The 16,894-nt window shown below is 36.9% G+C and overlaps 1 protein-coding gene across 1 annotated transcript in view; it reads left to right on the top strand.

Annotated features, from left to right (window-relative positions):
• Window positions 1-3,944: 3,944 nt before the first annotated feature.
• LOC308702213 (interferon-induced very large GTPase 1-like) overlaps window positions 3,945-16,894 on the top strand; it is a gene marked incomplete at both ends in the record, with an annotated part of 30,827 nt that continues 17,877 nt past the window's right edge. Inside the window, 4 exons of the mRNA XM_081384878.1 lie at window positions 3,945-4,047; window positions 7,848-7,862; window positions 7,985-8,311; window positions 8,405-8,445. Of these exons, the coding sequence (XP_081241004.1) occupies window positions 3,945-4,047; window positions 7,848-7,862; window positions 7,985-8,311; window positions 8,405-8,445 (486 nt within the window). The remainder of the gene's footprint in view (window positions 4,048-7,847; window positions 7,863-7,984; window positions 8,312-8,404; window positions 8,446-16,894) is intronic.

Here is a 16,894-nt window from a genome sequence, read left to right as displayed (position 1 = left end):
GCTCTCAAGGGCACTCCAGCTGGTGACCGTTACATAGCCCCCCCCCCCCCCCCCCCCCCCCAAAGGAGCAGCTTCCAGACGGTCTAAAATTGTCCAGGAGGGAGGTGGAGCGCAGGCGGACCCGGGGGCGGGATGGAGGGCCAGGCCTGTGGAGCAGAAGAGGACCTGGAGACTGCCTTCAGGCGGCCAGGGCAGAGCAGACGGTTAAGGGGGACCAGGCAAACCTGGCGGTTCAGGGCTACAGGGCGGACCAGACAGTTCAGGAGACCATGGCAGCGCGGCCTCCATGGTCCTATCAAGGGACCTCCTGCCCCTGGATCGGCAGACGTGACGTGAACAGTCTCTGGCTCGGCAGACGTGAACAGTCTCTGGCTCGCCAGACGTGACGTGAAGAGGCTCAGGCTCGGCAGGGCTGACATGAAGTGACTGAGGCTTAGTGAATAATGCCAGTTTGAGGGGCTCTTCTGCAAAATCCACAGTAAGAGGTGAACCGGCCAGCAAAAGAGCATGGATTATATACAGGTGCTGGTCATAAAATTAGAATATCATCAAAAAGTTGATTTATTTCAAGAATTCAACTTAACAGGTGAAACTAATATATTATATAGACTCATTACATGCAAACTGAGATATTTCAAGCCTTTATTTGTTATAATTTTGATGATTATGGCTTACAGCTTATGAAACCACGAAATCAAAATCCCAGAAAATTAGAATATTACTTAAGACCAATACAAAAAAAATATTTTTAGAAATGCTGGCCAACTGAAAAGTATGAACATGAAAAGTATGAGCATGTACAACACTCAATACTTAGTTGGGGCTCCTTTTGCCTGAATTACTGCAGCAATGAGGTGTGGCATGGAGTCGATCAGTCTGTGGCACTGCTCAGGTGTTATGAGAACCCAGGTTGCTCTGATAGTGTCCTTCAGCTCTTCTGCATTGTTGGGTCTGGCGTATCGCATCTTCCTCTTCACAATACCCCATAGATTTTCTATAGGGTTAAGGTCAGGCGAGTTTGCTGGCCAATTAAGAACAGGGATACCATGGTCCTTAAACCAGGTACTGATAGCTTTGGCACTGTGTGCAGGTGCCAAGTCCTGTTGGAAAATGAAATCTGCATCTCCATAAAGTTGGTCAGCAGCAGGAAGCATGAAGTGCTCTAAAACTTCCTGGTAGACGGCTGTGTTGACCTTGGACCTCAGAAAACACAGTGGACCAACACCAGCCGATGACACGGCTCCCCAAACCATCACTGACTGTGGAAACTTCACACTGGACTTCAAGCATCTTGGATTGTGTGCCTCTCCATTCTTCCTCCATACCCTGGGACCTTGGTTTCCAAATGAGATGCAAAATTTGCTCTCATCAGAAAAGAGGACTTTGGTCCACTGTGCTTTATTAAATCCAGAGTCAACGCAGCCGTCTACCAGGACATTTACAGAGCACTTCATGCTTCCTTCATTTTCCAGCAGGATTTGCACTTGCCCACACTGCCAAAAGAACCAAAACCTGGTTCAATGACCATGGTATTACTGTGTAATTACTGTGTGATTTCATGTAATATTCTAATTTTCTGGGATTTTGATTTTGTGGTTTTCATAAGCTGTAAGCCATAATCATCAAAATTATAACAAATAAAGGCTTGAAATATCTCAGTTTGCATGTAATGAGTCTAAATAATATATTAATTTCACCTGTTAAGTTGAATTCTTGAAATAAATCAACTTTTTGATGATATTCTAATTTTATGACCAGCACCTGTACTGTTGAAGTTTCCAGCCAGGGTGATGAAGTGGCATAAGGGAGCTGAACGGCTCAGATAGTCCTCCACAGAAAAATATCATTAGGCATTCTTCATCGAAAAATGCCAAATGTGCCAGCTCAATAAAGTCTCTCACGTACTCCTCTATGGGCCGGTCTCCCTGACGGAGACAAATAATCTGTGCTGCTGGATTCATGGTGGTCATCGCTGCTGGATCTTGGTGTGGCGGAGTTTTCTGTTACGAACTGCTCCGAGACACGAAGGTTGAGATCCAAATTTAATTAAATAAATTTGATTCCAGCTTTAATTAAGGGGCAATCCAGACACGTAATCCAAATATACAGGCAATAGGTCAAAACACAGGTAGGCCGTAGTGATGTATGACACTGAAGCTTCGATGTGCGGATCGCACATGTGACACAATTTCTAGTGAAGCCCCGTATCGGGGGGTGTATTGGTTTACTAGAGTCACGTGATTGATGACAAATGAAGCCTCACTTTCACGTGCGTGTTTCGCTTTGGGCATCAGAAGGCTTGAACTCCAGATCTTATTTAATCATTATTATGAGTCATTGTTGCCTCAGTCTGGTTGATGGGTTTGTGAGGAGAGAAAATGAATTTATTTAATGAACAAATCAAACACAAACATGTAAGGCTTTTATTTATAAACATAACATTGAAACTATGGAGTGTGTTGTGGTTGCTTCATCAAACCGCCAATATGTGGCAGGAAATTATCGTCTTAATGAGTGAGTCACTGAGTCATTCATTCAAACGATTTGTTCAAAATAATGAATCATTCAGTAACAAAACACAGCGCTGAGCGTTGCTTTCCTTTAGAACTATATTCGTTGGCGAAATAGAACAAAACAGTCCATAATGTGTCTAAAATGTGAGTAACTTACTTAATATTAACTGCTTGTTAACTTAACTACAAAACTTCTTCAGCACATTTTCTTTTCTTCTTTTTTTTCACAATTCTCTCAACATTTTCATTTTTCACTGAAGACATATTAACTAATAGCTAACTATGATCATATGTGTCGTTTTCCCATTGTTTCAAACAGCATTTATTCCTTTCAGTCTGATATAATCAGACAACTTCTCAGGCAATCATCTAGTTCTTTGGGGTCTGTCCTATGTGTCTCTCAGTTTTTGATGTTCCCCCCTGCAGTCTTGACAGCAGGTCTGAAAAGTTCTGTCTACCAGGTAAGTATGTGACTCTGAAATTGAATGGCTGTAGTCGGAGTATCCACCGTTCTATATGGTCAAAGGATTTGAACGGGGGCTGTATATGGCCTCTAGCGGTTTGTGGTCAGTGACCAGCTCAAATTCTCGTCCATAAATATAAGCATGGAGTTTCTCACATGCCCACACGAGAGCCATGGCCTCTGTTACACAGCGACTCACATTGCATATTGGTACTGTTTCCCCTTTTTGGGTCTGAACTAAAACAGCTCCTAGCCCCACTGGGCTTGCATCCACGATCACTTTGGTTGTCGCATCTTTATCAAAATATGCTAACATGCTTGCTCTGGCCAATTCTTCTGTTAGTGCTTTGAACGATTGTCTTTGTTCTGGCCCAAACTCAAAGCATGTCCCCTTTTTTGTCAAGCATCTTAGTGTTTTTGACAATGTTGCAAACTGTGGGATGAATCTGCTGCTGTAGCCCACCAGACCTAGGAAGCTCCTAACCTCTGAAGCCGTCTTTGGTTCTCTTGCCTCCCCTACAGCTCGCACCCTTTCTTCTGTTGGACTGATTCCTTTCTCAGACAAAAGAATTCCCATGAATATCAGTTTGCTCATGTTAAACTGGCACTTCTCAGAGTTCAATGTCAATCCACGTTCGCTTAGCCGTTTTATGACCGCATGTAAACGCTGATCGTGCGTTTCTTGGTCACAAACATGAAAAGTGACATTTCCTCAGTGACTGAGATATTTTCTACGCCCTCAATTCCTTAGCAATCTCGTGTTGATACTGTTCGCTGGTGGAGGATACACCAAAGTCTTATATAACGATATATGCCATTATACTACAAATGTAGTGATCTCTTGTGATTCAGGGCTGAGCCCCAGCTGGTGGTAACCCCATTTTAAATCCAGCTTACTGAATATAGTTGAGCCATTGACGCCTTGGAGAATCTCATCCACAGTAAGGATGGGGTAACGCTCCCTCACTATGGCACGGTTAGCCTGCCTCAAGTCCAGACACAATCTTATCTCTGAGTTGGCCTTTGGCACAATGACCTCAGGGTTCACCCATGGTGTGGGACCTCTGACAGGTTCAATGATGTCATGTCCATTTGCTCCTTTATTTTCCGCTCTACTGCTCTCCTGAGATTAAACTGAATGTGTTTGAGCGGCTGCGCTACTGGTTTCACACTTGGGTCTATGTGTAAGGTAACGTGGTTGGTGTTTAACTTGCCGACCCCACTGAACACTTCTGGATATTTCTGTTGCAGTGCTTGCTTTATTTCCGTCACGGCAGAGATATCAGCGCCTTTTTTTAACACTCCCAGCCTAACAGCTGTCTCTCTTCCTAAAAGGGGTTCTCCTTTCCCTCATATCATAATGGATTCAGCCTGCTCTGTTCTGTTGGATATGTTCACCTCACATTTGAATTCACCCTTGACTTCTAGAGGTTGGTTTGAGGAGTATAAGTAGAGCTTTCTCTCAGTTTCAGGAATGTAGGACTTGCATCTAATTTTATTCCTCCCAGGTGTCTTCATCTATTTCATTATTCGTGGCGCCTGAGTCAATTAACAGTCTTAATTTTACTCCACCCACAAGAAAAGACAGCCTCTCTGACAATGTATTCTTCTGGACAACAAATGCATTATCAGTTTCCTCTACATTATTTACACCATTCTTTTTTGGGATTTTTCGTGTGACACATCTTTGAAAAATTGAAAAAAGTCTTTTCCATTGCATTTATGACATAGGGGAGCGCGGGGCACAACGTAACACGGGTCTAGTTGTAACACACTTGTTTTAAATACTTCCACACATGCTAGGATGACGAAACTTAGTGTATTTACTAGTTGCCATATCAACACTATATAGAGAAAAAATTGTGCTAAAATTACATTTTTTTGGAAGATATCCATAGACATTTATTAAACCATAGCAAAAGTACATTTCTTACTTAAGTAAATTTTCTAGTTAGCGAAGCATTAAAGAGCTATCTCAACTGTTAAATAACATATTGGAGATTAAAATAATATCAGATTTGTCTAATTTTAAATAAACTAGACAAATCTGATATTATTTTAATCTCCAATATGTTATTTAACAGTTGAGATAGCTCTTTAATGCTTCGCTAACTAGCAGAAGACACTAGCAGGGTTTAAATCCCAGTTGTGCAGGCGGGGCATGTTGTAACACTGCGTTACAATGTGCCCCTGTTAGAAATATGCTATTATATTCTATAGTTTTTGTCATGAAGGTAAGAGGATCAGACAGCAAATGCGGAGAAATAATCACTTTAATTGAAGCAGAGCTTGCCAGAGAGTTCAGTAAACAGAAAAGGTACTCAAAAGGGAAACTTAGAACTACTAGCTGTAGTAAAAGTCCAAATAAGGTCTCGGCTTGTCGATAACAAAAACAGCAGTCAGCCCGGGTGAAATGAGATGCTCAGAAGAAAGCTCCGTATGACAGGGAAATGGAGCAGGCTGGCGTTTCCCGAGGGAGAGTAGAGGCAAGCGGCGATTCTCCAGCTCAGTAGAGTTTTCTTAAAGAAAATCAGCTCCCGACACGACAGGATTATGACATGACATGACATGACAGAGACACAGGGATTAATTGACGTTCAGCACACATGAGAAAATGCAATACTCAGGCAAAGACAGGTAGAGAAAGGGGAAAAGAAAAGAAGAAGGAACGCTAATCAGAGGAAAAGAGGATTCAGGTGAAGAGGGGAGTGAGCGATGGCTAATAGTAAAGGAGAGACAGCTGAAAGGGAATAATGATTAAATGAGGAGGTGTGTGCGTAAATGAGGAAATAGCGATAATGTGTGAGTGTGAGTGTGTGTGTGTGAGAGAGAAAGAAACAGGATCATGACAAGTTTTATTAATTTTATTGAGAAAACGAGAGAAAAAGGTGAATAAAGACTGAGAGTCAATGTTCAGAAATTACTAATTATTTATTTGTTTTGAATTATTTTGAATAGCTGTTTTCCTGTGTTCGTAGTCAAAACTCAAAAATGAGTTTATATTTAATTATTAAAAATTGCCATTATTTTATATGAAAGAGTTTTTTAATTGTATTTTATTTAGAAAATATTGTAGTTTGTCTTGTATATTTTTTTATTAGATCAGATAACATTTTAAGCTGTCATATGTCATGTTACAATGTGCCCCACACATGTTACAATGTATCCCACCTATGGGGCATGTTGTCACATTTCACTTCCATTCTTTCGGGGTATATCAAGAAAAAAGTATATACTGTATTAATAAAACAAAACCACATAATTGTACTAGACATGTGGGAAATTAATGTGGGAAAAAATAAATACTCTGAACCATAAGTAGATTTACACAAACTGAGAAAGTCAAAAAGCGTTACTTTGTGCCCCGTGCTCCCCTACTTGACCTTGTGCAGGGCATGTTTGGTCTCTGCCTTAATGGTCCTTTTGTCCACATCTGTAACATTTCCTATCCACTTTTTCATCTTTTCTCTCTGCAGGTCTTTTTCTGGTGTATCCTTTAACTCCTTTCTCTTTTCTGTCTCTATTTGGTGCAATTCTATTAACTGCACCTGTTTCAGGTTTCAACGACATTGCTGACATCTGCCCTGAACATAATCTGACGTGCATTTGCTAAAAATAGCATCTCTTATCTGATTGTCTGTGTCCACAGTGTAACAGTTTTTTATCTTCCGCTGTTTAGTCACGTCTGTTGCGTCCTCTGAGATGAAGAGTCCTTTTCCATCTGCATACAGTTCGAAAGACATTAGCCATTCAAACTTCTGGATCCCGCTTTTCTCTGTCATTGTTCCTGTTCACGATGTTAGATGTACTGATTTTTTTATCATTTAATATCGCCAGTGTTACATCTCTGCCTTAATTAAATAAACACATGGACACACGCTTTTAGGTTTCAACTCCGTGAACTCTCACTTCTTTTTTTGAAGATTTTCCCACTGCCCTCACTTTACGGGCAGCAGCGCCCTCAGATATTTGAAACAACACTAGTAATCCTGATACTTGACACTTCCCTTGATATTTTTTATCACTAAAGTTTTAAGCTACTTGTCCGGGTGGTCAAGTAAAATTCTCTTTCACTTGATTTATAAATAAGACTGGGAAATCATGTCCCTATAAAATACATAGCCTATACACATGTATTTTTATGTCTATGCGAGAAATTACCGATCCATTTCACTTTGTCCAATGAAATTTCAGCTTATTTTACCACATGACAGATGGGTATCGATGAATTATGGAATATAGAAATGACACACTAGCTTTGATTAATGATGAAAAGCTTTAAAAATCTTAATTGTTTAGCTTATTTTTTCCTGCAGTCGAGCCACAGACATCAAAGAGTTGCCGGCCGCTGATGTAAGAAGGCAGTTTGGTCACAATTATGGATGTGGGATTACTGATATAAACATTTTATTTTTACAATGAGCAGAATAATAACATCAAACAACAAAAAGCAAAAAATATATAGAAGGCGGTGTCAGTCAAGTCCGAAGACACACACCACCCATAGCAACGTGTCATGGCAATGACTTCTCAGATTGACAGATACATAAAAATATATGGGAATTTTCATATTTTGAGCACTTTGTTACTGTTCTGTACACAGTGTAATTTTGATTATAATTCAAATGCATTGTTTTATTGACCACAATATTAATGATGATAATTGTTGAGAGGGGCACTTTTGATTAGTTTTGAAAAAGGGCATGTGCTTGAGGACCTAAAGCCTTCCTCTGCTCTGCTGCAGTAGTTTGTGCTGTGTCATTTCAGCAAAAATGCTGCAGTTTTACAGGTCAGCACTGAATCAGCTAAGCTATTTTGGAAATATATATATTTTTTGTTTTTTTTCAGCTTCTGTATCTGTGTGTTTGCAGTATTGATTAACAAAGGTGAGTGTTGCGTGAAAACCACATTTTCTGTCATTTTCATTTTCTAAGCCTGACTTTTATAAAATGCATCAGTAAATTAATGTTGTTGTTGTCCGTAATCCTTCATTTTCTCTTGTTTCCAGTGTGTCTGCAGGCCACTGTTGAGGGTAATATTGGAGGCTTCGCTGTCTTGCCTTGTTCTTCCATTGACAATGGCTTTAAACATGAAGATATAACGGTTTATTGGAGACATAACAGCAGCCAAAATGTTTATGACATACTTGAGGGTAAAGGTTCAGTAGAGAAGCAGGATCCGGCATTCAAGAACAGAGCTGAAACCTTTCCTAATGAGTATATGAAAGGAAACTTCTCACTCAAACTCAACAAACTTCAATACAGTGATGCAGGAAAGTACGTCTGCTACATCACAAAGGCACATCAAAATCCAAGCACACAGCTTTTCATCAAAGGTATGTCTTAATTTATTCATTTAAAAATACAATGTTAATGACTGATTTAATGAAACATTCTCTAAATGTTTTTGTGATGTTTTTGTCTTACAGGCAGAGGAAACCATGGAGCAAAAACAATAGCAGAGGGAATTGTGTTTTTAATTCTGCTTAATATTCTACAATTTATTTGAATTTATTTCTGTAGTTAGAATGAGACATAAGAAAACTACAAATTTGACTTGCTTTACGTCAAGCGTTACAATAGTCATTATTTAGTTTTTCTTCGTTTCTGATGGCGCAATACATCATACTTTCATGAAATCATGCAACCTTCATTCCAAAGCTGGAGCTAGATAAACTGCGAGCGTGTGTGCGACAGTAGGCTGCGGGCGGCGAAATTATTTACGACAGCTGTAATGGACAATTCCGCTTCCAACCTGTAGGGCGACCGAAGAGGAAAAGTTCCTTAGTGTTGCTTTAAGTAAAACTATTGCTACTTAAGAAATTATTTAGTAGAAGTACAGGAAAATAATATGACTCAAGTAGGAGTAAATAAGTAGTTTGCTGAAAAACTACTCAAGTTACTATGTTACAAAGTACAGTACTTTAATGTAACGACTGAGACAAATCAGTCACAATTATTGTTCAAAAACTGTTCAAAAATGTGGCCACGTGCTCAAGACAGAGACAATGGGAGATAAAGAAACAATCTCTAATACAGACTTTGCTGCATTAATCATAGATGAACTGATCTATAAATGAACATGCATCCCAGAAACTGTGTGAATGATTTACTGTCTTGTGCACTATTATGTATATACTACGGTATGTATTTTATTATACAACCAACGGTCAATGTAACCCCACCTGTATCATGCCTCCTATCTAACTAATCATCATTTAATGATTTAGATTTTAAAGCACGTCACCTTCTCTTAGAATGTAGTATGTGTTTATTATATCTATCTGGGCTGGGTTTCCCGATAACGTTGTCTCTTAGCGCGCTACGAAGGCTCTTAAGGTATAACTTAACTAAAGGTATACCATTACTAGGCATGTTCCCCGAACCATACCTTAGAAAGCTGCTTAAGATATACCTTCTTACGTGCGACGTTACCCGGTGCTGTCCGTGGCGATGCTGCTGAATTGGTTGATATCGATGGCTCGAGAATCAATTATTCTCTTGTCCAGGGGCTTATGCTAGAAAGTGGAGTTTTTTATAAAAGAAGCACTTCAGAAATAGTTGAAATTACATTTATTAGAACTATTGGCTAGCCTACAATATTTTAAAATTGTAACATATATTGCTGCCACAATAACCATTTCAAAAAATGTACGTGCTTTCTTCTATTTCCCATTTTTGTTCGCTGAGGTGGAGCTGCGATGAAATATTGTTCTTGGAAATACTTTCCAGCATTTCAGTAATAAAAGTTTGCATCTTACGTACGGTGCTCGGCAGTGATCAAAAAGGATTTAAACAGTGAATTTTGAATCTCTTCTTGTAAACTCAGAGATGTGGATTCAGACGGCAATTCAATTATCACACTTTTTACGCGGGTTGGGTGAGAAAAAACACTGATATTATGGATACGGACGGCACTAAAATCACATACTTACCCCTGTAAATGTTTAAAATACCGGACGAGCCCATGAGAAACAATTAGCGTCCAAATAGCATTTAACTGACAGTAGCCTATGCTTTCACTGGCCTTTAAAAGTACTCTTTTATTAAATGAATAATATAATATAATATATAATAATAATATAATAAAAATTCTAACAACAATCAGTGTGATTGACAATTTTATGCTTTGCATGAAAACACTTGAATTAGCCTAAATGAACACTGTCTGGGAGTATTAAAACTTCAGAGTTATATTCGTATAGACCTGCAACAGTGATAAGGTAAAGCAAAGAGTGGTCCAGACCAACCTTCCGAACGTATGACTTACAGAGGGTATACTTAACTAACAACGTTTCGGGAAACATGTATTAACGATAAGGTACAGCTTAAGGTGTAACTTAAGAACGACGTAGCGTTAAGAAGGTTTTGGGAAACCCAGTCCTGAGCATTAATGAACACAAAAGGGAAAGCAGATGTCTAACCACACTTGAGATAGCGTCATAAATCCTAGAAACAGAGGAATCTCTCACTTGGAAATTCCCCCTTTCTTATTGGTTGAGCCAACCCCGAAAGGTATATACAATAAATAGCTTCTCCATTAGCTCTTAGCTCTCTTCTCTTCGGGCCTCAACTGCTACTTCTTCAAGTTGATACTGTGGGGACCCCCCCTGTAGAAAACAAGAAAACTGTAACCTTACCATCACTCTTGCAACGATCAACTCTTGGCTTCTCGATACGTTCAGGATGCCGTTCTGTCCAGCGTGGCCTCAGCAGGCCCCAGGGCAGCAGGCTTCGACTCACCACAGCCATGTGCTCACTCAGGAGAGAGAGGACTCTCTCAACCACAACAGCATCAAGGACAACCTCAGGAGTTCAATGTCTTCATTCAATGCTGACGAAGTCCATCGCAACTCCCACCATTTGCTCTGGGTGTCCTGCCGGCCCAGAGCCTGCAGGCCACAATCTGCACTCCAGCCATGAGAACAGCGTCGAAATAACCATGCAAGTTCATCATATCATCTCCATCCAGCAGATAAGAAAACGATTGCAACTTGTACAGTGACATTTGACACTCACGGACCCATTAACAAACTCAATTTTCAACCACGTGAAGAATTGTGTCCACTGCACAGACCATGCAAGTATCAATTTAATGAGAAAAATGATAAGCTGATGGTCCTTTTCATAGTTAAATCGATCTTTTCCATAGTTCCATTTCCTGCTTCCAGTTCCATATCACTCACCCATTTATCTAGGCATGTATGTATGTACTGTCAGGGAACTACACTGCGACCAAAATGGTCGCATATGCGACCTTTTGAAATGCCATTGCGACCAAAATTTTTAATGGGTCGCAAATGTATCACTGATTATTTTTGTACCTATGTATGTACTATGATTTCCTATGAGCATTTATTAAAACAGAAATGTGTATTTTAAGAATACGTTTTATAACGTGCTCTGAGCATTCAACACATCAAGTTGGCTTCAGCCCCGCGACCGTTACTTGGATTAAAACGTACCATTGTATCTGCGCGACTCGCGAGCGCTCTCTCTCTCTCTCTCTCACTAATACGGACGTGTATGGCAAGCCGATTTAACTTTTATTCATTTTCAGGATATGAATCCTTGATATCAACAATTCAATTTTCACTAGTTCAAATGATAATTCTTGATATCAGGAATAATGTTTCTACTAGTAACAATGGCAATTTTTGATATCAGGAATTACATTTCAACTAGTAAAAATGTTCATTCTTGATATCAACAATTGACTTTTAACTAGTAAAAACTATTATTCTTGATATTAACAATTAAATTTGAACTAGTAAAAACTATAATTCTTGATATTAACTATTTATATCCTGGGAATGGCAATAGGCAAGCCGTTTTGACTTTTAATCATTCGCAGGATTTGAATTCTTGATATCAACAACTACATTATCGCTAGTTAAAATGATAGTTATTGATATCAGGAATTAGATTTCTACTAGTAACAATGGCAATTTTTGATATCAGGAATTACATTTCCACTAGTAACAATGCTAATTCTTGATATCAGAATTTACATTTTCACTAGTTAAAATGATAATTCTTGATATCAACAATTGAATTTCAACTAGTAAAAACTATAATTGTTGATATCTGTAATTGTATTTTCACTAGTGAAATGTCACCATAGGCTGCCATTCAAAATCAATTGTTGATATCAAGAATTGATTTCTTACTAGTTAAAATTCCAGTTTCACATATCAGAAATACAATTCTTACTAGTAAAAACCTTTATTTTTGATATCAAGAATTCAATTGTCACTAGTTGAAATGTCTATTCTTGATATCAACAATTGAATTGCTACTAGTAACAATGTTCATTTTTGATATCAATAATTCCATTTTCACTAGTGACAATGTTAATTTCTGATATCATGAATGTGATTGTTACTAGTAAGAAAGCCATTTTAGAGATCTGAAATTATATTGATATCAGAAATACATTTTCAGATATCAAAAATTAACATTGTTACTAGTAGCAATTCAATTGTTGATATCAAGAATAGACCTTTCAACTAGTGACAATTGAGTTCTTGATATCAGGAATTTGCATTTTTACTAGTAACAATGTAATTCTTGATATCAAGAATTGAATTGTTGATATCAACAATTCAATTGTTGATATCAACAATTCAATTCTTGATATCAACAATTCAATTCTTGATATCAACAATTCAATTCTTGATATCAACAATTCAATTCTTGATATCAACAATTGATTTTGAATGGCAGCCTATGGTGACATTTCACTAGTGAAAATATAATTCTTGATATCAACAATTACATTTTTGATATCAAGAATTAAATTGTTGATATCAACAATTTAATTCTTGATATCAAAAATGTAATTGTTGATATCAAGAATTGAATTGTTGATATCAAGAATTGAATTGTTGATATCAAGAATTAAATTGTTGATATCAAGAATTGAATTGTTGATATCAAGAATTAAATTGTTGATATCAAGAATTGAATTGTTGATATCAAGAATTAAATTCTTGATATCAAGAATTCATATCCTACATGTGTTTTAAATGTTAAAAGGGCGACAAAACTATTACAGATATCTACAATTGATTTCTTACTGGTTAAAATTCTGAATACACATATCAGAAATACAATTCTTACTAGTAAAAACCTTTATTTTTGATATCAAGAATTCAATTGTCACTAGTTGAAATGTCTATTCTTGATATCAACAATTGAATTGCTACTAGTAACAATGTTCATTTTTTATATCAATAATTCCATTTTCACTAGTGACAATGTTAATTTCTGATATCATGAATGTGATTGTTACTAGTAAGAAAGCCATTTTAGATATCTGAAATAATATTGATATCAGAAATACATTTTCAGATATAAAAAATTAACATTGTTACTAGTAGCAATTAAATTGTTGATATCAAGAATATACATTTCAACTAGTGACAATTGAATTATTGATATCAGTAATTGCCATTTTTACTAGTAACAATGTAATTCTTGATATCAACAATTATATTTCTACTAGTAAGAAATCAATTCTTGATATCAACAATTGATTTTGAATGGCAGCCTATGGTGACATTTCACTAGTGAAAATACAATTGTTGATATCAAGAATTCAATTGTTGATATCAAGAATTACATTTTTGATATCAAGAATTAAATTGTTGATATCAAGAATTCAATTGTTGATATCAAAAATTAAATTGTTGATATCAAGAATTACATTTTTGATATCAAAAAATGTAATTGTTGATATCAAAAATGTAATTCTTGATATCAACAATTCATATCCCGGAAATGAATAAAAGTTAAAACGGCTTGCCATACACGTGCGCGCACACACAGAGAGAAGATAATTGTAAAATGAAAATTGACGGGCTATAGTTTAAATTTTGTTCTTGCTTGGTTTTTTTTTCTGTCAAAATGTCGGAAAGCATATTGTATTATCCATTCGTGTTTTTAAAATTAGTTAAATGACGGACGTTTTGCAACACAGCCCTCGTTATATGTCGGATTCGTCAAACTAGCCTACTTGATATTATTTTTAGAATAAGTGATTCGTTATGCTATTATTGGACTCCTGTCTATTCATTGTCAACTGTTTTCTATAAATATGTTTGTATTGGCTAACATGTATGCAGCTAATGCTTGTCCTGTTTAAAATGTGCAATGTTCAAATGCAAAGACAGCACGTCACAAATAGAAGCTCTTTTCCCTGTGCTATTTAGTATCATATTTGGTTATTGGAATAATAAATTAAGTAGCCTATCTTTATTGTACACCTGTTTTTTTTTTGTTTTTTTGTTTTTTTTTTCCTTTGTTTTTTTACTGTTTTCTAGGGGTTTCTTAATTTTAGACCAGCACACATTATATGCAATGCAATGCAATATAATGCATGTGTGTCCTATATGTGACATATTTTGCACACAGGTAAAGGTGCCCAACATAAGTCATTTCTAAAGTAAAAAAAAAAAAAAAAAAAAAAAAGTGTTTCTCAAAAAAAAAAATTCTCTTTATTTGATTATCAGTAAATTTGTTTTCTATACAGAGATATCGATATCGGCCATAACAGCAATATTAATATCGGTTATTATCGGTATCGGCCCCAATTTTCATCAGTCTGCCCATCTGTGCCAACCATAGCATGTTGAAATCCATTTTGCACTTTATTACTGTATTTTCTATTGCAGTAAATCTATCCCAACCAATGTTAAAGAAAACAAAAACAAGAAGGCATGTGGTTTAAAAGATGGCAAGTAAAATAAAAAGCACATCTGTATGCAATACAGTTTCATTATTGTTCATTATTATCCAGAGCGGCTTACTATAAACAATTTGTGCGACCAAATCATGTTTTGCGCCAGTAACTGAAAAAGTTAGTAGCGCAAGTGCCACCAGTGGAAAAGGTTAGTGTAGTTCCCTGACTGTATGTAAGAATGTATGTACTGTATGTTTGTTTAGTTTAGTTATGTTTGTGATTTAGTTAAATCTTGTGAACAATATGTATTTGGTTCTGATTCTCTGCTTGCAAATAAGTCCATTTTACGATCTTGATCTTGTTACATGCTCTAAGCGCTGTACATGCTAAGAAATAAATTAATTTAGCTACCTCATGTTAATCCAATTAACTGACCCAAATATTAATAATTAATCATAACTGATAATTATGAGTTATTATTAATATTTCCCCTTTGAGCTTAATTGTTACTAATATATTTTAATGATAATATTATACGTATTGTATCCATTAAAGAAAACGCATTTAGTTTCATTTTTATGTTTAAATAATATAATGTTATTTTTTCATTTAATCTATGTTGATTATATGAAAAGTGAACAGCAAGATAGGGATACGATAGGTAAAATGGAGTAAGATAGGATAATTAGACGCTCACTATCGGGAGACAATGACTATGGAGTGGGTCAGACATGATTTTGACCACTTCATTAAGTTTTGTTTAGAAATCCTTTCTTTAAAGTGAATTTCGTTTTGTCTAAATTGTATCTTAATTTTAATCAATGTTTCATCGACCAATTGCCTGGATTTAATTAATAAGAAGCAAATAAGCAGCCACTAAAATCAGGACATGGAGGCGCTGGCGCGATTACTTGCATTGTACGTGAACTGAAGCTCGTCTCATAAATGAACCGAAACTCAGTGTATAGGCTACTTGCCTCACATAGGCCTTCATGAGAAATATATTTATGGAAAGCTTTAAATGTCTTCTTTTAAACGAAACAATTAAAACCGAAAAGAAACATCTACTCTCTGCTTATGTAATCCGAAAAAAATTCCATTTCTCTATAGGCACGTTCACAATACTCCGAAGATGGTGGTGAGTCAGCATCGTCAACTTCATCTTTGCAGCTGACACTGACACAGAAAACACCAGTTGTGTGTCACCTGTTTCAACGCATGTAATACATGTCTTATTAAAGAAAATATGGATTAAAATAGTAAATAAAAAAGTGCCAGTAAAACAATAAAACAGGGTACGGTTACCCTGTTTTAACATGTTAAATTAAAGGCTATATTTTTTATATATTGCTTTCGCAACGAGCTACAATTTGCACAAGTGCATCTGACTGACAGATAGGCCTAAATCATGCGATCTTATTTCACTGTTGTTGCTAATGTTGAGGTTATTTCAGCTTCAAACAAAGTTTGCTTGTACATTTAGTTTAAATCTATAATTAAAGGTTGTATCAGCGATTGTGGGTGACGTCACTTCTGTTTGTGTTTGAAGCGAGATCCCAAACAAACCAAGTTAGCTTGGCCCTCCCTCCCGTTTCGTGCATCATGAAAATAAATATCTTGCATCTTGGAATAAACACGATGGTATTCCCTCGCCCTAATCCTCCTCCTCCTCCTCTTGAGGATTGACTCAGCTATGTTAAATTTCTCTTGTTCTCTTGTTACGGCTCAGTTTTGTTTTGGGTTTGTTCTGTTGTTTTCTCTTTTTCCTATAGGTTGCCAGTTAAGGATCCACACCTGTGTTGAATTTGGAAAGCAGTATTTAAGATGGCTGTCCTTTGTGGGAGGGAGTGCAGACTCCTATCCTGCAGTTGTGCTCAGGAGCTGGACCTTCATATTGTTTTTCTCTTTATTGTTTGCTTATTTTCTGTTGAACATTTATTTTCTTTATTATGTAACCCCTAGACGTAAATAAATATTTTGTCTAATTCATTTTTGGACTCTGATCCCTTTATTTTGTTACTTCCTTGAGCCAGAATGTAACAGATAGACGCTGGCTTCTTCTTCGGCTCCGACTTTGCGTGCAGTCGTGCACAAGCGACAAACCTCACACCACCCACCCCTGTCGGTGATTGGTTGGAACACTATTTATTTTGGTTTTGAGTGGTTGATGAAACCAATTGTTTTTGTGTGCAGATCTCAGAGCCAAGGCTGCCTACAGAGACGCGTTTTTTGACGG

This window comes from Scardinius erythrophthalmus, assembly GCF_964197995.2.
Source record: "Scardinius erythrophthalmus genome assembly, chromosome: 14".
NCBI classification, from domain to species: domain Eukaryota; kingdom Metazoa; phylum Chordata; class Actinopteri; order Cypriniformes; family Leuciscidae; genus Scardinius; species Scardinius erythrophthalmus.
The sequence above is the reverse complement of the archived record's forward strand: the minus strand, read 5'-3'. Positions and strand labels throughout refer to the sequence as shown.